We start from the raw sequence: 19,131 nt of genomic DNA, 5'->3' as shown, positions 1-19,131 counted from the left end.
ATGTCTCCAAGGTGTCGTGGTCTCGTGTCTTAGTGCTACCCGGAAGCGGGCAAGGACCGTGCAAAGAACATTTGGGGGCAGCAACGCAACTGAGATGCTGGAGCTCTGAGGAGGGTTGAGAGGCAAGGTGGCCAGGTGAGGAGACTGTTTGAATGAGTGTGCTGTTGGTGTTGAGGACGTGATCAGATGAAAATAGGATTGTGGTATAAGGGGGAAGCGACAGAGATGTTCTGTACTTTTTGTCCAGTAGTTCATTGTATTTACTTGGAGCTGAAGCAGGATATAGAAGCCAATCATAGAAGTCCAGGAGGTGGGTGGGGGGTGGGATCAGAATGATCTGATTAAAACCCATCCGGTTCTTATTGAAATGAGACTTTCACATGGTAAGCCTTGCACTTGCTTAATCATTTGGTAAGCCCACAGTGGACAGAAAACGACTACGGCTGCCATAATATTCAAAACGTATGAACAAATTGTGTTCAATAAAGGCTCGAAATAATAAATGGTATCTATGTTGTGTTTGCATGTTGGTCCAAAGAGCAAAAGGTCATGGGATGTGGCTTCACAAAATCCGAGCAGCAGCAGCAGCAGCTGAAGAAATGCAATCGAGGTGTTTTTTTCTTTATTAACTTCAGTCAACCTGATTAGTCATAATCATTTTGAAATCAATCTAATTTGCATACACAACATTCAGAAATTTATTGTTCTCCGTAAAAGCTATTCCTCTGCTAATGCTATTGTTTTTCTATTTTTCTGCAGCCAGCATATCAGTTCCAGGTAAATCACTATTTCTATTTTCCAATTGAAATCAAGAGCAAACATTAACTTTAAAAAATGTATATTTTTACATTATATACAGCAAAACAGTAGTTAAATAAGACTTTCTTCACTCTCTCCTTGTTGCTGATGTCAAGCTGCCACAGGTGAGTATTCTGAACTCTCCATTTCGATTACTCTCTACTGTAGTCAAAGAACAACTTAAAAAATATCAATATTATATCATCATGGTCATCATATCTGTTCGAGATCTCATTCTAGTTAATGGATCTTTACCCCATCTGCACCCAGAGCAGTTTCCCTCTATCCCTCATCCCTCTTGAACTTTTAACCCTCAATACTGTCATCCATTACATTTAGTCATATAGCAGACCCTCTTACTTACAGTAAGTACAGGGACATTCCCCCCGAGGCAAGAAGGGTGAAGTGCCTTGCCCAAGGCACTTCATTACGTCATTGGGCGCAGCCGGGAATCAAACTGGCGACCTTTAGATTACTAGCCCGATACCCTAACCGCTCAGCCACCTGACTCCCTCTCATCCCTTCATCTTGACCTCTCTCGCCCTCAGCCATAAGGTCAGCCCTGCTGATCCAGCGCTGGTACCGTCAGTACGTGGCCCGGCTGGAGATGAGGCGCAGATGCACCTGGAACATCTTCCAGTCCATCGAGTACGCAGGCGAGCAGGACCAGATCAAGGTGACTAACAGTCGACATCAAGAAACAAGGCCACATACCCACATCCACATACAATCAAACTGTCTAAGCCCTACCTGTGATGTACTTGGGTGTGGAAATCTCAATGAATGGAGTGGAGTAGAGTACAGTTGAGGAGCACTTTGTTGATTTCTGGGGGGAAATTGCACCTCAGGTCTTCATGGAGCCTAACAAGTGCATAGGGCTTGGTACTCGAGCACTAGACCTCAATGTTAAGTCCCCATATAAGAGGTACAGTTATAAAAGACGTACATTCTCTCATCCACAGCTGTATAATTTCTTTGGCTACCTCATGGACCACTTCACCCCAGCCAGCAGTGAGAGTAAGATGATCTCTTACTTATAATAATGAATTAGCAGTTGATAATTAACAACTGCAGACAAGTGAACGTGCTCTTAGACCCCATCCGTCCCCTTTAAGAACCGTGACGTGTCTCCCTCAGGAAATCTCATCTCGCACCTGTTCCGTGAAAACGACATTTGTCGTGACGTTGAGTGGGAGAGATACTTCTGCTACAAGAGCATTGAGATTGCTGATATCTACAGCGGGCCAAACCTCACCTTCCCTATGACCTTCTCCAACGCAGCAGAGCTGGTCGAAGCATTCCAGAACCACCAAGTAGGCACTACTACTCACAGCATGGCCGTAGCTCTTGCACTATCCCAGATGGGTTTAACAGAACTCACGTACGTCACCACATCCACTCCAAGACAAAGGATTCCTTACTGATCGACCTATCTCTGTTTTTTCCTAGTAGCAGCTCCATTCTCGATACGTCCTTCAGCTTCTTGGGGAAACCTGGAGGCTTCTTCGAATCCTCCCCAACATAAATCAGGTCTCCACCTGCAAAAGCAGGGAGATTACCATCTGTGGTGAGGAGAACAGTAGCAGGCCACGGAGAGAAAGAGGCATCAGTGTTGCCTCACAAGTCATTCATCTATGAGCAGCCTTTGACATACAGCTGAAAAAGGGTGTCACTTGCTCCTTTATCTTTCCAGGAGACTTACATGGGCATCTTGATGATCTGTTGCTGGTCTTTTATAAGGTAAGTAAAGGGCTATTTTCTTTCACCGAAGCTGATAATTAGCCCTGTTTTGTAATCATACATTTTTGAATTTGAATTCACATCATTGAATTTGAATTTTTGAATCAAGAATAGTAGATAGCATTTTCGTCATATAAATATCAAATTCCTCTCGTTCCACACTGCCAGAACGGTCTGCCATCGTCTGAGACGCCCTACGTTTTCAATGGAGACTTTGTAGACCGAGGCAAAGACTCCCTTGAGATTCTCCTCATCCTCTTCGCTTTCCTCCTGGTGTATCCCAATGATGTCTTCCTGAATCGGGGCAACCATGAGGATCACATCGTTAACCTGAGGTAGGGTGTTAAAACACACATATGTATTTCTGGTACAGTTCATAGAAATCCAAATATTGACCTATCCCATTTCCTTTTCTTTATTCCAGATATGGCTTCACCAAAGAAGTTCTGGGGAAATACAGGGTGGGTCCCGTTTTCTGAAGTCCAAACTCAGTAGTAAAATCACTGGCGTTCAAGCCTTAGTTGACCTATAGTGTTGTTAAATCCCATGCGCCATCAGGCTGATGAGAATTTGCTTGCCTCGGCAGAATGTCTAAATGTGTTTAGATTAGGAGCCACTTATAATGTGTATGTCGGATATGGGTCAGCCTATTCGTATAGCCTAAGGAGATTAGGGGACCTTTCTCAGCCAGCAGTGAGACTGAATTACCCTCCTTAGAGTAACAACACTACGATGACTCACTTATCAACCTTTGCTTGAACAAAAGCGGTTGATCAGCTGGCAGACAAACAATCTTGGTTCAGACAAATACTGGTAAAACCGCAAACGTGACATCAGCCTCGTTTTTGACGGGACTACCGATTCGGAAAAGGGACATCTGATCTGCACTCATCAACGCTCGCGTGTCCACAGGTTCACGGTAAGAAAATTCTGAAGCTTCTCCAGAAGATCTTCAGTTGGTTGCCGCTGGCGACGGTGATCGATCAGAAGGTGTTGATTCTGCATGGAGGCATCTCTGACACGACAGATCTTCACCTCGTCGCCCGCGTGGACCGACACAAAGTGAGAGCTCTGCGTCTCACCGACAAACACAGTCCATCAAACTCACATAATGATCACTTATCATGAACGAATAATCGTGACATTATTATAAAAAATTATCATTTCTAATGATCAAATGATACACGAAAAATGATACCTCGAAATGTAACTCGCGAAGCCTGTCTCGAATAAACTCACATAATGATCTAAACTTGTGTCACCTAACATCTTCCAGCTGTCAACTGGTATGTCAATTGGTATGTATCCAGAAAACGTTTTGTAATGTACAGTCTGTTGTTACGTGTGTGTGTGTGTGTTTGTGAACAGTATGTTTCAACTCTCCGGCCTCCCAAGAAGAGGATATCCGCCCTCAAAGGTCAAGGGTCAGACTCTGATATGGAGGACGAAGGCGACCTCCCCAGGAACGCCGATGGCCGTCGACGGGTCCGCTCCCTGACCCACTGCAGCTCCACTCCGACCTACAGGCCCGACCTGCAGCGCCGCTCCCTGCAGACCAGCTCCCCTCGCATCAGCGTGGAAAGGGAGCTCAAGGAGAGACGGCGGCAGGCCGGCTTCAACCAGTCCTACGGCGATCTCCGGAGCTCCTTCCTCTCAGAGTCCGACTCCGATTCCGGAGAGGCTGTGGAGACGGACGGGGACGAGTGGAAGCAGGTACAGGAAAGCTTCCCCCTCGTGGGGAGACCAATCCCCAACACGAGAACAGGAGACAATGTCCTCAGATCGAAAGACTCTACACGGGCTCAGCCCCCCTTATATTCACTATGGCGACAGCATGAGATGTTTTCTCCGTTTGGTCTTCAGATCGTGGACCTGCTGTGGAGTGACCCCATGCCCCAGGACGGCTGCATCCCCAACAAGGTGCGCGGCGGAGGGTGCTACTGGGGTCCCGACGTGACCGAGAAGGTCCTGGGAAGACACAACCTGCAGCTCCTCATACGCTCCCACGAGTGCAAGCAGGACGGCTACGAGTTCTGCCACAACCGCAGGGTCAGAGTGAGGGGAGGTCTGCTGGAGAAAAACGCCCAGCACAGAAACACAACACTACAACACATTGGCATTCCCTATGCCATGTTGTGGCAAAGAGGCGCTATACGGGTCTGATAAAGAGCTTCAGTCATTGGTGATGGCTTATCAATAATGACAACCACTGTGCACTGGTCTCTGTTGTCTGTCCATGCAGGTTCTAACCATTTTCTCAGCATCAAACTACTACGAGTTGGGGAGTAACAGAGGAGCCTACATCCGATTGGGCCCAGACCTCACGCCCCGCTTTATCCAGTACCAGGCTAGCAACACCACACGGGAGTTCACAATGAGGCAAAGGTAAAACTAGTAGCGGATCTGGACGGTGAGAGCAATTCAAACCGCTTCATTTTAAGAGCATTTGTTGGATTCTTTTAAATGAAACTGTGTTGGAGTGTGGCAGATGTTTCAATCGTGTGGAGTAAAATCGACTTCACACACATAAATAGCACTCATGTGTAGACCCATGATAGAAGACTTCTCACAGAAAGACACTTTGGACAGTTACCAATTGAATAAAAAGCACACGCATATTTCAACGTCAAAACATGTGGATGCATCACACAGTCCAGACGGATGTCAATGCACATCTGGTTCAAAATGTGAAATGCACCTTTTAGCTGTGAACCAGTGTTGTAGAGACGTTGGCTCATTCGGTGTGCCGTTGTGTGACAGTGTCGGGAGGACGGAGCGCTCTGCTCTCCGGGCTCTGAGGGAGCAGCTGTTTGCACACAAGTCAACCCTCGTCAGCGCCTTCCAGGAATACGACCCCGACAACACAGGTATCGCTTCGCATTCTCGCCTCTCTCAAATGTGCTCATCATCTCGAGACTAGCAGTTCACCATCCTCTGGTGGCTATGGGAGTATACACGTACTTGATTATGATTTCTTAGGGGTTAGAAACCCTATCATCAGCCGAACTGACAAGGACAATGAAAAGGAAACTTTGTTTGCTGTGTCTACTTTTACTTAGTCCTTAACACAAAGAAGATCAAGGGCATTTATTTTGTTATGTCTAATCTGTTTTGATAATGTAGTACAAGTAGGAAGTATTTGGTGTACCGAAGATCTCCAAGAAGTTCAGATACTGTTTATTTATTGATCCAGTGCTATTTTCGGTGTGACAATAAATTAAATGAAAGCTGGGTCTCATTGTATTTCGGTAGAATGGAAATGCTCGGTAGTATGAGAGAAAATCTGTGAAAGATTGTGTTGCCACAAGCAAGCTACTAAGATTCTTTTGAATTTTATAGGTAGGGGGGGCTGTGCAACTATGAACCCAATGAACTATTTTCCAGGAATTTTGTTTTTTAACAAGTAGTTGCAATACTGGGAACCGGGTTGAAACTCAAAACAAAGCAGTAATATCTACAGCTATTGCTGTGTTAAAATAGCAGCTGTTAAAATGCTCACCAACTGCAGAACCAGAAACCTGGTCTACAAATGTATTGTACTGTTTAATGTAAACATGTGATGCATTATTTATCTATGCATCACTTTGTCATCCTGTGTATTCCTGTGTTGTATCTGTACAGTCATAGATGAAAAATATTGGCACCCTTGTACTTTAAGTAAGATAAACACAATGTTTTCCTAACTATACAAATTGAAAGTTTTTGGTCACCCCAATTTTACAGTTAATATCACAGAACCTTTTGTTTTGGATTCAGAACTTGACAAATTCACTCAAACCAGAAAAGGGACATAAATGGCATTGACAACATTATTGACACCCTACACTTTATATTTTACAGTAAAGCCTCTGGTGTAAATAACTGCTATCAATTACTTCCTAAATCCATCAATGAGCTTCCTGCACTTCTGCAGTGGCAGTTTGGCATTCTCCTCTTGTGCAAACTGCATCCGTTTTCCCAGATTAGAAGGATGCCCTCTCCTAACTGCTGGTTTCAGATCTCTCAACATGTTTTAAATTGAATTTAGATTCCTGGCCCCTTCAGAAGAGTCCAGCATTTCGTCTTGAACCATTCCAGAGTGCAATAAATGAAACCCAAAAACATAATTGAACCTCCTCCATTTAGACTGTAGTGAAAGTGCTATTTTCTTTGAAAACGTGATTCTGTTTTCTGTACACAAAGATGCTGTGCATCATGAATGGTGCGAGTTGAAACTGTCTTGTATCTGAAGGTAATCTTGAATCTGTTTGGTGGTGGGGATTTGAACAATCGTTCGCCACAATCGTTTATCAAGTTTTCTCCTGTGGCCTCGTCCAGTTAGGTTGCCTACACTGGAATGGGCCTTAATCTTTTTGCTAACATTTTGTACGGTGGAAGCAGGTCAAGTAGCCAACTTGTAGCCTGGAGATTGTCCATGCTTGGCTACAATCTTGTGTGTGGCCTCCTCTGGTATTCTTTCTTTTATCCCTATTGTGGTAAACACAGTGACACAAAACAGGAGAAAGAGTCCTTTTCTGTATTCAAACGGATTACATGTGATTTTGATACCGTGCATACCTTCAAAGAACTCACTAAAGGAGAGATAGATTCCAAAGTATGGAATAACCACCTGCTTTAAATCAAATGATTTATAACTTCTTCTAAAAAGTGCCAGCATTGTCCAGGCCATTTGATGAATTATTTATGGAATAAAAAAAATGTATATATTAATAAATTATATGAAAAATATTGCTTTTTCTACAGTCCTTTTGGTGTGCTATTGATGGGGATACCAAGTTGGTGAATTATGGGGGGAAAAAGGTGCTAGTGTGCCAATATGTCAGCCCATCGTTGTACATGAAGTAGATATAATGTATATGCATGGTGCCACTAAAAAAGATCAATACCTCTTCTACTGTCCTTTACTGACATTGTATTCATCTTTAGAAATACAGGATATGGTTTCAAATTTGTCTCTGGTACCTCTCTGTGTGTCTCCAGGGCTGATATCTCTGAAGCACTGGGCCACTGCCCTGGAGGGGGTGTTGAGGCTGGGTCTACCCTGGAGGGTGCTTCGCTCTCAGCTGGTCCCCAGTGCTCAGGATGGCATGCTGGACTACAACCAGTGGCTTGGGGAGCTCGCCATCACAGAGCCCAAAAAAGAAGTGGGTTGTCTTTATCAACACACACACATACGCACACACTAGTAGCAGGTACAGGCTGTTCATACCCATGCACTTTCGCAGTTACACATCGACACGCATGCAAGTCATTCACAAAACAGTTACTAACGCAGACACAAGTACACTACGCTGATCCCTCGCATCACGATGAGCAATGCTGTCCATCTGTGCTGATGACTAATGTTTTCCGTGTTTTGTCTGACAGGTCCTCAATGCAAGTCTGCTGGAGACCATGTACAAGCACCACTCCAATCTGGAGACCATCTTTAGAATCATAGACACAGACAACTCAGGTCAGTAAGCAGATTAACCCAGATCCCTGGCCAATGAACAGCACCTGACATTTCCCCAAGCCTCTCAGCACCTGGTGATACGTCTAGCACATGTAGAGGTAACACACACACAGGTATTTCTCCTTTCCCTCAAGAGTGCCTCATTATTGGAAAAACAGACAATATCACAATGTCAGAAATATGAAGCAAAGATTTGTATTTGTATTGTATTGTAATGACTGGTATATTAAGGTGCCAGTCCACTATGCTTGTGAGTGCAGCTTCTTATAGCATATTTCCGATGGTATAATTTATAGGCAGAACATACGCAATCTGTAATTTTTGGGGACTTTGCAAATGTACACCTTTTCAGCACTTTTGATTGTTGCAGACAGCACAATGATGCAAGTACACAAACCCACTTTTACATCGGCCTGTTTCCAGCTAAACTGCGCCTGTCTCCAGCTAAACTGCGCCTGTCTTGGTCCCTAAGGTCTCATCTCATTTGAGGAGTTCCGTCAAACTTGGAAGCTTCTGAGTTCCCACCTGAAGACCAACATCTCCGACGAGGCGATCTCAGACCTGGCCCTCAGCATCGACTTCAACAAAGACGGCAGCATAGACATCAACGAGTTCATGGAGGCGTTCCGTCTGGTTGAGGGCACTGGCCTGGAAGAGGAGGGCCAGTGATCTCCTCCACCTTGAGCACGAGAGACACAGTAGTTGGGGTCTCCACTCAGAGATGTCCACACTGACTGTTTTCACATTTGGTTTGCTCATTCCACAAAGAAATACTCAAATGGCCCGGATATGTCATTGGCACCTTCTAGAAGTAGTTCGATTTCAAGCAGGGGATTTCTGAGATACTTTGGAATTGAACTCTGCTGTGGTGAATTGAAGATGCTTGCTATATGAAAACATGCATTCGACCAGTTTTAATAGATAAAAGGATTCTCCCGTTTTGTGTCAGTGTGTGTAACACAAAGAGCATGGACAAAAGAAAGAACACCAAAGAACTATATAAGGAAGTCTCACAAGTTGGCTGCCTCAACATGGACAATATTCAGGCTACAAGCCTCTGAAGACCTTGACTTGTTTGCACAGTGAATAATGTTATCAAGAAGTTTAAGGTTCATGCCACTGTTGCCAACCTAGCTTAACATGGCCGCAAGAAAAAACTTGATGGAAGATTGTAGCGAAAGACTGTTCAAGTGGTAGAGAAAACACCAACACTACACAGATTTAAGGTGACTTTCAGACAAGGCCCAACAGTTTCGGCTCACACAATAAAAGGCTTTTTTTTTTTTTTTTCCTCTCAGGAGGATCCCACTGCTGAGCGCAGGACATAAAATTTTAAAAAAGCCTGATTGCAGTTTATACACCTGAACATGCCAAAATCCTTCAGGGAGAATATCTTTTAGACAGATTAGAACTTTTTGGTACACTATCACTATGTTTACAAAAAAGTAAATGATGCTTTCGAATGCCTTGCCTACTATCTAAATGGTGGAGGTTCAGTGATAGTATGTGGTTACTTTGCTGATTTGATCAGGTGAACACCAAGGTATTATAGAGTTTTAACATTTTAAATCTAAACTGGCAAATGTACAAATAATAATGGGCAAAGGGAATTAAACGTAACCATATGAACCCAATATGACCAGATGAAGTGTTTTTGTGCTAGAGAAAAATAGATCTCAATTTTTATCGACATTTTATTAGACCATGTTGGACTTGTTTACGCCACTCAAAGATTTCAACAAGTAAAATGTTACCAAAAAATCATAAAAATGCTTATATACATAAGTGGTGATTCATGTCTCTTTATTGTGGAGTGGGAGCGGGGGTCAGCTGAGCATGCCCCCCCTTATGTGTACGTTGTCATGGAGACCGTGTTCTATCAGTTTAATGTCTTCCATGTCGTCTTTGATGACGCTTATCAGGTGACCTAGGCCTTCCTGTTGTTGCTTGAGGTGCTGGGGAAATAGAATATGCGTATTGATCAGGCACGCACACAAACACACACACACACACACACAGATTGGCTGACAGTCGAACTGAATGTTGTTCTCACCTGTCTGATCTCTCGGAGCAGGTCGGCATCAACGCTATAGCGTTCCTCAGAGCGTACCGCCCCAAAGTGGTTCTGCATTCGGATCTGGGACATGAGCTCGTTCAACCGCCCCTGGAGGAAAGCAAGACCCGGGTTACAGACTTACTAACGACTTGCACAACAAACAAAAAAACACACATATTGCATTCACCCGCCAACGCATCCCCCCAACAAGGCACAGGCACACAAACGTGCAAGAGAGGAGGCCTTCTCGACGGACGAGAAAAGGTTTTCTTTGGAGCGGGCGGCGCGGCCTCACCTTGAACTGTGTGGGAGCGTTGAGCTCAGACTGGCAGGTGTCCAGCTGCACGCGCAGGTGCTCCTCCTCCACCTGGATGGCATAGCCGCTCTTCCTCTGGATCTCCTGCTTGATGAGCACCTAGAGGGAGGGAGGGACAGAGAAGACGTACTCGTTAGAGGCCAAAACGTCTGGTATTATTTCATAAAGCCGAAACGGCAGAACTCGTCCCCTCCCCCCGCATGTTCTGAGTGAGCGCGTGTGTGCGCGCCCGTGCTTACCTGTAGAACCCTGTGGGAGAGGTCCATCAACTTCCTTTTATACTGGGCGATCTTGGCCACGGTGATGGACTGGTTCTTCTGCAGCTCGCTGATGTCGTTGGAGATGATCTGTTGGGGAGATGGGCGCCAGCGTGAACAACTGAAAACAGAGATTGTCTCCAGCGAGCGGGCCGTCTGCCGCGTCTTTCTCCCCCCATTCGATCCTCGAATCCAGTGTCGAGTTCCACCCATGGTGAAGGGTGGGGAGGGTAACCCCTCATGAAGATCCCCCTCAAAGAGGATCTTTTCCCCTCTCTAATAGGGAGTTCCTTAACCCCTTAAGGGAGGGTCCAGAGCCCCGCCCCACGCCCTCAATTCCATAACTACTTGAATCCCTGCGTGCGTGTGCGCGTGTGGGTGTCCGGAACTCACATCCACTCTGGTCTGGTGCTGCTTGGTCATCTGGTCCTGGATTTTCAGCCTGCGGAGGAGCTCCTTGAAGCCCACCATGGGCACAGGGATCAACCTGGACAACAACACAACCCCCCCCACACATGGACATCAGCTCACATCTTACATTCAGGGCGGTTTTATTTACTAGATACTCTGGTGGGTTTTTGCGCCCCTTTCTGACAGTCCCTCGGGTGGGTCGACCTACTTTTCCGGGTCAGGATTGTCCTCTTTGGCCTGTTCCCAGATGATGGGGTCCACACCTAGGAAGGGGCGGGGGGGGGGGAAGGGAGAAACTGAAAATGAAGCACTTCCAGCACAACCGTGTTTGACTTGCTTTCACTGTAACACTCGTAGGAGAACGTTCCGCACACAGAAAAGCACAGGTCCACCCGCACACACCTGCAGGGGCATTCTGCAGCAGCTGTTTGAACTGAGCGGGGGACAGCTCGGTGCGCGTGACGGACATGAGAACGCCCAGCTGCGTGAGGTGGGCCTTGACGTTGGCCTGCTCCACGTAGCCGTACAGCGTGGTGGCTGGGATCCGCTTGCCGTTGGGGGACCGCTCCACCACATAGATGATCACCTCCGTCCTGGTAAGAGACACACACACACCCCCCCCCCAAAAAAATAAGCCTCATCTCAAAGCAACATTCTCCCCCCCAGTCCCATCTGTAAACCCCCAGTCTGCTGTGGAGACAGACAGAGAGAGACAAACACACAGAAACACAGAGAGAGACAGACACACAGAGAGAGACAGACACACAGAGAGACAGAGAGACACAGACACACAGAGACACAGAGAGAGAGAGACACACAGAGACAGACAGAGACAGACAGACACACAGAGACAGACACACAGAGACAGAGAGACAGAGAGACAGAGAGACAGACTCACTGGTCGTCCGGCAGAGCTTTGACTCCCTCCACGTTGACGGCGAGCGCGGGGTTCCCCCCCAGCACCTTGTGGAGCGACTCCACCAGCTGCTGCTGCTGCGCGCGCACGTCCGCCTCCTTCTTGTTGAGGGCCAGGGCCACCAGGCCGTCCTCGTCCTTGCTGCCAGGGATGCAGCTGTAGCCCACGGCCTGGTGACCCCGCCGCACACACAGACACAAACAGGCAAGTCCTCTCATTGGCCCCCCTTTCTTAACAAGTAAAAGGCAATCCAACTGAAAACCAAAAAAAAAACGAGCCCGCCCCGTTTAGTCACCTTAAACCTGCAGAAGGGGTTCTCCAGGTTGAAGTCCACGGGGGGGGCGTTGTTGCTGTAGTAGCCCTTGCCTGTGCCCCAGTAGGCCTGCAGCTGGTTCCACTTGGCCAGGATGGCATCGCGCTCGTCTGCCAGCAGGGTGGGGGCGGAGAGGGCGGTCACCTGCTGGTACAGCTGGGTGGGCTGGGGCTGGGCCTGGGGCTGCTGGCCAAACAAGCCTCCTGTACCGGGGGGGGGGGGGGGGGGGGGGCAGAGTGCAGAAGGCTCGGGATCAGCGTGACATTCTCTGTTCTCGTGACATGAATAGGGGCGTTCGTCCACCCAGTGGAAGCGCTACGTGATACATTCAACAACCACAAAATGATAATGTACAGTACCAGTCAAAAGTTTGGACACATTTTCCCCATGTGTCCAAACTTTTGACTGGTACTGTACACACACACACACACACACAAGCAAAACACAGGTTGGCAAAGTATCACGTTGTTCACATCACGTACAGTACCAGTCAAAAGTTGACACATGGAATGGGAAAATGTGTCTAAACTTTTGACTGGTACTGTATATATATTCCATGTGATAAGATATATGATCGTCAACATTTTCAAAATGATGCACGCCATTTCTGGAAGAAATAACTTGGACGTGAAAAAGGTCTCACCTTGCTGTTGCTGCGTTGGCTGGATGTTGAAGCCGCCAAAGCCTCCACCCAGAGTGGCCGTTCCAAGCCCGGTTCCAAACCCAGTCGTCCCTGGGGCGGTTCCAGCGCCCAGTCCAGAGGAGAACCCAAAACCTTTGTTCTGGGTGTTCCCAAACAGGCCCCCTGAAAATGACAGTTGAGACAAAGTGAGATCCGTAGACGTGAGTGCTCGGTGAGGGTAGCTTAATGTTTGACAGAAGCCCAGTTAGGTAGGTGAGCTGTTAGGGTAGAGTGGCACCATCTAGTGTCTGTCGTGAAGAACAGCACACTGGGCTCCGAGCTGGCCTTGCTATGGCTAGCAGTATCCTTGGTCGTCTTTTGGATTCAATGGACTGGCCTTTCTACCCCGAGGACCACTTTGAAACTCCTTCCAGCAGTTTCAGAGCACTGAACAGTCAAATCGATGTTCCACAATGCTTTCAGATAGTGAGACGAGTGTCTGAGGTGTGCTGGGAGACAGGGAGGCTGGCTTTACTGGATGATTGGGCTCAGTCCCCCCCATCTGTCTGTCTGTCCCCCATGCCGGGGCCCCTAATTCCCCCCCCCCTTGGCTCAGCCAGCCGTTCTGGTCCTGAGTCTAACCTGTGGTGCTTGAAGGAGCTGCAAAGCTGAAGGTGGAGCCGGGCGCAGCGGATGTGGTGGTGGTCCCAAAGGCCCCAAAAGCACCTGGGTAACAGAGTAAACCGTCAGAGAAGGGCGACGAGAGATGGATGAGGTGAAGAGGAGTGTGAGAAGGGGGGGGGGGGGGGGGGGGGGGGGGGTCGCGATCAGTTCGGAAATTAAGGCGATGTGCAAAAGATGTGTGAGCAGAACTCACTGTCATCTTGTCAAATCACTTTTTCTTTCTTTTTTTTACTCTGAATTTGAGTATTCAAATTATTGGCCCACAAACCCTGTCACACAACTCCTCAAGAACGTAACTCGAATAAAATACATGAAATAATTGTTGTGGTGAAAACCAGGCAAGTCCAAGGTTTTATAAAGAATTTTAAAAAGTCAAAATTATGAGTTAAAAACCATGAATTCAACAGCACATTATCTACTCTACAGGTTGTTTCCATCAACAACAGGCATCATGCAAACATCTGTGAGAAAATCACGTTCCTGGGCACTGGACAGATATATACAGTGTGTATGAGGTGAAATGAAGAAAGCAAACACCAAACGAAATACTGGAATGACTATGGAGAAATGGACAAACGTATGCTACCATGTACAGTCCCTGACAAAAGTCTTGTCACTTATCAATTTTGTAGAAATAACTATTTATAACCTGACTTTTAAGTCATAAATTCATTTTTAGAAATGGCTCGTATAAAAGCTAAAACCCTCCCAAATTTTGTTTAATATACTAAAATAAATTTGCTTCACTGAAGATTGATCATTTAATGAACACAGAAAGGTCAGATTTTGGCAAGACAAAAGTCTTGTGGCCTTGTCATATAATGCACCCAATCTTAGATTACAGCCTTACATGTGATCAATAATTGATCAATCAATTAGTGGGTGTGTATAAAAAGAACCCCAGCACACCAGACCTTCACATCAACTGCAAGTTGACCTCTGACAACATGCCTAAGATTCACCCTGAGACCAAAACGTTGATTGTCAAGAGGCTGAAGACCAGATCCTCTGCTGAGGTGGCTGACACCTTCAATGTGTCTCAGCGTCAAGTACAAAGAATTAAAAAAAGATTTGAAGAGACTGGAGATGTTTTTAACGAGCCCAGGTCCGGCAGACCCCGCAAGACAACTGCTCGGGAGGACGGTTTGTTGGCTCAAAAATCCAAGGACAGCCCTTTTTCACTGCAGCAGAGCTCCACCAGGCCTGGTCACCTCAAGTGTCCGTGTCAACCAGGACAGTTTGTAGAATTCTGTCTCGAAATTGCCTCCATGGTCGAATCAGTGCCCAGAAACCAGCATTAAACAAAAGGCAATTTAAAAAAAACGTGTGGCATTTGCCAAGGCCCACAGCCTGCTAAAGAATGGACGCTGGAAAAGTGGCAAAAGGTGGATTTCTCAAATGAATCTTTGGTTGAATTACATCACAGCCGCCGCAAATATTGCAGGAGACATACTGGAGTGCGCATCGATCTGAGATTCACCCAGAAAACAGTTAAGTTTGGTGGCTGAAAAATCATGGTCTGGGGTTAAATCCAGTATGGGGGATGTGCAAGAGATTTGCAGGGTGAAAGGCAATATCAATAGCCTAAAATATCAAGACGTATTAGCTACATTCCCAACCACAAAAGGGGTCAAAAAAGGGGAGCCGCAGGATGGTGCTCCATCACATACTTCCATCTCACCAAAGTTCCTCAAGGCGAAGAAGATCAAGGTGCTCCAGGACTGGCCAGCCCAGTCACCCGACATGAACATCATTGAGCATGTCTGGGGTAGAATGAAAGAGGAAGCATGTAAGATGCAACCAAAGAATCTTGATGAACTCTGGGAGGCGTGTAAGACTGCTTTCTTTGCTATTCCTGATGACTTCATCAATAAATTGTATGAATCGTTGTCGAACCGCATGGATGCAGTCCTTCAAGCTCATGGAAGTCATGCAAGATATTAAATATGGATCTCACAGCACCACTACTAATTCACTGATGTTATGCAACATATTTTTGTATTTGAAGTAAATTATTTCTTTAATTTTCACATTACTCTCTGTAGGCGACAAGACTTTTGTCTTGCCAAAATCTGACCTTTCTGTGTTCATTAAATGATCAATCTTTCTTCAGTGAAGCAAATTTATTTTAGTATATTAAACATAATTTGGGAGGGTTTTAGCTTTCATATGAGCCATTTCTAAAACCAATTGATTCATTAAAAGTCAGGTTATAAATAGTTATTTCTACAAAATGGATAAGTGACAAGACTTTTGTCAGGGACTGTAGACTGAACTGATTGGTTGATTGATTGAAAAACATCTACCTGCGCTAGCCAGACTATTGCCAAAATTGAAAACAGTGCCTGTGGCAGAGGTGGTGGTGGTACCAAAGCACCCAACATTAAAGTTGACTGCTGGTGCGCCGGCATTTAAGCCAAACCCCCCAAAACTAAACCCACCAGCCGCGATGTTCCCGGCTCCTAGCCCCCCAAATCCTGTAGCCGTCGAGTGAGGCAGCCAGGGGGAAGAGAGAGAGAGAGGCACAGCGTTGAGTTAGTAGAGAGAGACAGGCTAAGAGACAGAGACAGGCTAAACTTTTGAAAGTGGGGTTAAACTGACATGTAAACATGAATCCGATTCCTTCCACAAGAACCCCGTAACTGAATAAAAAAACACTTCAAAAATCGAATCAGATATTTGAACTCCTGATCAAAATAATTCAATGATTCCAATCACTTTCTTCAATTCTACTTTGATGTCAACTATCCATTTGGAAAGCAACACATCGCACCCGTGTCCGGGCTTGAAGGACATTTTTGTTATGGGTGTGCTACGGCTCATAAGGGGACATATTTGACTGCAACACCCTCGGCCATGTGACCAGCCCCTCCGTCAAGCTCACCTGTGGTGGTGGAGCCAAAGCCGAACCCTGAGGGCGCCGCTGCGGTGGTCGTGGTCGCCCCAAAACCAGGGGCGGCAAGGCCTGCTAATAAAAACAAACAACACAATTCAATCAAAACATCAAAAGACATTCCACACCCACCTCTTACCCAAGCTTCCACTTTGTATTGTGCATTTCGGAAGGAAAGTTGAGACCGGACGACCAAATCCGTTCTTAACAGGTTTGGCAGTTTGCTTCAAAGTAGTCTTTTAGAATCAGAGTCAGTGTAAACCAGAGTGAGGACAGAGACAGTGAAAGAAAGAGTTCCTTAAAGAAACAAAATTAAAATGAAATATGGGTGATGCAGGGAGTGTGATCCTGGGTACTGGACAGTGGGGAGGGATTTCTCAGACCAGCCTGGGAGACGACTGCCTAATAACTCCCGTGAACCTGAAGTCCCAATGCCTGAGGTTAGCGCACTGCTAGCCTACTGCTCCGAAAACAAGGCCCAGTTCAATTGTATTTCCTTTAGCCATCCCAAAGATCCTCACAGCCAACTCAAGGCAAGAGTCTGTGACTAAGCTGGTTGGCAGCACTTTGAGCTGGTCTGAGGTCATTAAGGAGAGCGAGCATTTTTGCCACAAAGGGAGCCTGACATTCTCATGCCCTCTAATGATCCTCAAACCCTCTCCCATGAGGAATTTGAGCAGTCTGCAAACCATTTGTTGTGGAATCATAAAGGTCATATTGTAATAACCCTTCAAGCAAGTAGTCTAAAACAATTGCCGTCTTTATAGTGGTTGACATTTCCACAAATCTACTGCCCACGCTCGAAAAATGACAAAACAATTTAGTCAATATTTCTAAATGAGAAGCAGCATTCAGTGACATAGCTAGTGGATGAAGAAAGCCATGTTCATGAGAAAGTATGTGTTGTGAATGAGCAGAGATATGAACTTACTACCAAATCCTGTGGGGGCAGCTGTGGTGGTGGTGCCAAAGCCAAATGTGCTTGATGCTGTAGTTTTGGCACCAAATGAACCAAATGAAAATCCAGACGTGCCTTGACCAAAACAACAAAATACGTCAATGTAGCCAGTGTGGTATGCTGTATGGATATGACTAAGGCAAATGAGGGGTGAGAGGGAAAAATGGAACGACAAACTCGGTCTGGTAATAGTTAAACCTGTAGAGTAAACATACAGTAAAAACAACTGATTTAAACGCAAAAAGTAGGACCGCTGAGACTAGCCAGACCCTTAAAATGCTGGAAAATGCTAGCTGGAAAGGAGGTAAATAAACCAGCAAGCTTCAAATATATAACGTTGGATTTCCATTGTTGGTTGACTACCACAATGTAAGGCTTGGTATACTTAAAAGGTAAAACCCCATTATTGGAAGCTAATTGTTTACACATAAAAGTAAAAGACCCTCCAACTGTTGACGTTAATGGCTCCTACTAACTAGCCACAACACTTAATGTTAGCCAGTTAGCGCTAGCGTTTAAGCAGCTAGCTAGCGACGCAGTTTCGGTACTTATCTTCGGAGTTATGGCATTAATGTTTATCAGTTGAAGTCACTTAGTATACCAAATGATCATTGCATTAAACAGTAATTTTCAACGTTTATATAGTGTTATAAATTAGGTTTTCCATACTTGCAGGATTGGTTGCAACGTTACCGAAGTTGAACGCCATGATCTCTCCGGTCCGCAAATAAAATGATCCGTAGAGTAATGTTGTATGGTTCTATAGTTCCGCAGCCAATTTCAAACCATGGACATCTGTCTGAGGCATAACAATTGTAATTAATTGAAGATTTACTTCGTATTATTGATAATCTTTTCCCCTGAGCGTGGGAAAAATCGTCAGGCCTTAATTAACGGCGAGACTAAACGTTGCCTTTTATTCTAAAGATACTACAAAGTACAAAATGCTGAAATGTTAATCAAAATGGTTGCTTTTATTTGATTGCAAATACATTCTCTTAATACAAAAAAGACAGTCTTATTTGTTTGCGTTGCATGAAAAGCAAGTGTGTATTATTGATATTAGTATTTCGAGTTAGGAGCATGTGCGATCCCATGTATAAGTTCAGTGCTATGCATTTGTTTTGGTGATGGTGTAAGGCATGTATGGATCTTGAACTCAACCCCATGATTCTAGGCACACAAATTATTTACATTATAGTTAAAAAGCTAAATATAGCGAATAAAAAAGCATACCGATCTCTAAACCTGGAAAGACTGCTGATTGTGCATAGAGGCTATGAATAGGAAATACTATAAACCAATATTCATTGACTATTCATATTCTTTAATGCAACACTGAGCAACAACGTGCACGCCATCTTGTTAGATGGTGGTGAAAACAATGCACAGTTGGATGAACTCCCTCTGGACACTTGCTCTACAGGCATTCTAATGATATGAAATGATACAATAGGACAGGAAATGATACAATCCGATACGTCAGTGAAGTAACATGATTGACAGTGCAATGTGCTTTCATTCAAGCAGACCTCATAGCAGACCACAAGTTGACAGATAACAGGGACATGCTAGGACCACAGCAGTCAAGCTGTTGCACCAGGACCTTGTTAGTCTACTTGCATACAAGAATGAGTTAATACACTATGTAAAATACTGTAGGAAATAGCAACAATCTTAAGATCCTAATCCTAAAACTTGTTCCCCTCACA

At 45.4% G+C, this 19,131-nt stretch overlaps 2 protein-coding genes across 4 annotated transcripts; one reads left to right on the top strand and one right to left on the bottom strand.

Moving 5' to 3' along the window:
- The first annotated feature begins 549 nt into the window (after positions 1 to 549).
- On the top strand, positions 550 to 9,130 carry ppef2b (protein phosphatase with EF-hand domain 2b). Its single transcript, XM_047014738.1, has 17 exons — positions 550 to 610; positions 1,347 to 1,474; positions 1,761 to 1,815; positions 1,936 to 2,111; positions 2,251 to 2,365; positions 2,492 to 2,538; positions 2,707 to 2,873; positions 2,963 to 2,999; positions 3,451 to 3,631; positions 3,815 to 3,824; positions 3,939 to 4,251; positions 4,402 to 4,587; positions 4,781 to 4,923; positions 5,299 to 5,405; positions 7,519 to 7,682; positions 7,906 to 7,993; positions 8,466 to 9,130. The coding sequence occupies exons 1-17, from the start codon at positions 550 to 552 to the stop codon at positions 8,660 to 8,662; spliced, it is 2,175 nt and encodes a 724-aa protein (XP_046870694.1). The 3' UTR covers positions 8,663 to 9,130.
- A 550-nt stretch (positions 9,131 to 9,680) lies between these two features.
- nup54 (nucleoporin 54) lies at positions 9,681 to 18,163 on the bottom strand. 3 transcript variants are annotated; one of them, XM_047014939.1, is made up of 15 exons: positions 18,089 to 18,163; positions 17,393 to 17,494; positions 16,453 to 16,536; positions 16,010 to 16,045; positions 13,527 to 13,610; positions 12,906 to 13,067; positions 12,245 to 12,465; positions 11,932 to 12,119; positions 11,436 to 11,626; positions 11,242 to 11,296; positions 11,016 to 11,109; positions 10,605 to 10,712; positions 10,345 to 10,464; positions 10,047 to 10,157; positions 9,681 to 9,948 (listed from the first exon to the last, which is right to left on the bottom strand). In XM_047014939.1, exons 1-15 carry the CDS (start codon positions 18,126 to 18,128, stop codon positions 9,820 to 9,822), a joined length of 1,725 nt encoding a protein of 574 aa, XP_046870895.1. In that variant the 5' UTR covers positions 18,129 to 18,163; the 3' UTR covers positions 9,681 to 9,819. The 3 variants fall into 3 exon arrangements, with proteins under 3 accessions (XP_046870895.1, XP_046870897.1, XP_046870898.1); XM_047014941.1 differs by lacking the exon at positions 16,010 to 16,045; XM_047014942.1 differs by lacking the exons at positions 13,527 to 13,610; positions 16,010 to 16,045.
- Between the last annotated feature and the right edge of the window lie 968 nt (positions 18,164 to 19,131).

The sequence above is a fragment of the Hypomesus transpacificus genome, unplaced genomic scaffold (genome assembly GCF_021917145.1).
Source record: "Hypomesus transpacificus isolate Combined female unplaced genomic scaffold, fHypTra1 scaffold_27, whole genome shotgun sequence".
In the NCBI taxonomy this organism is placed as follows: Eukaryota; Metazoa; Chordata; class Actinopteri; order Osmeriformes; family Osmeridae; genus Hypomesus; species Hypomesus transpacificus.
The sequence above is the reverse complement of the archived record's forward strand: the minus strand, read 5'-3'. Positions and strand labels throughout refer to the sequence as shown.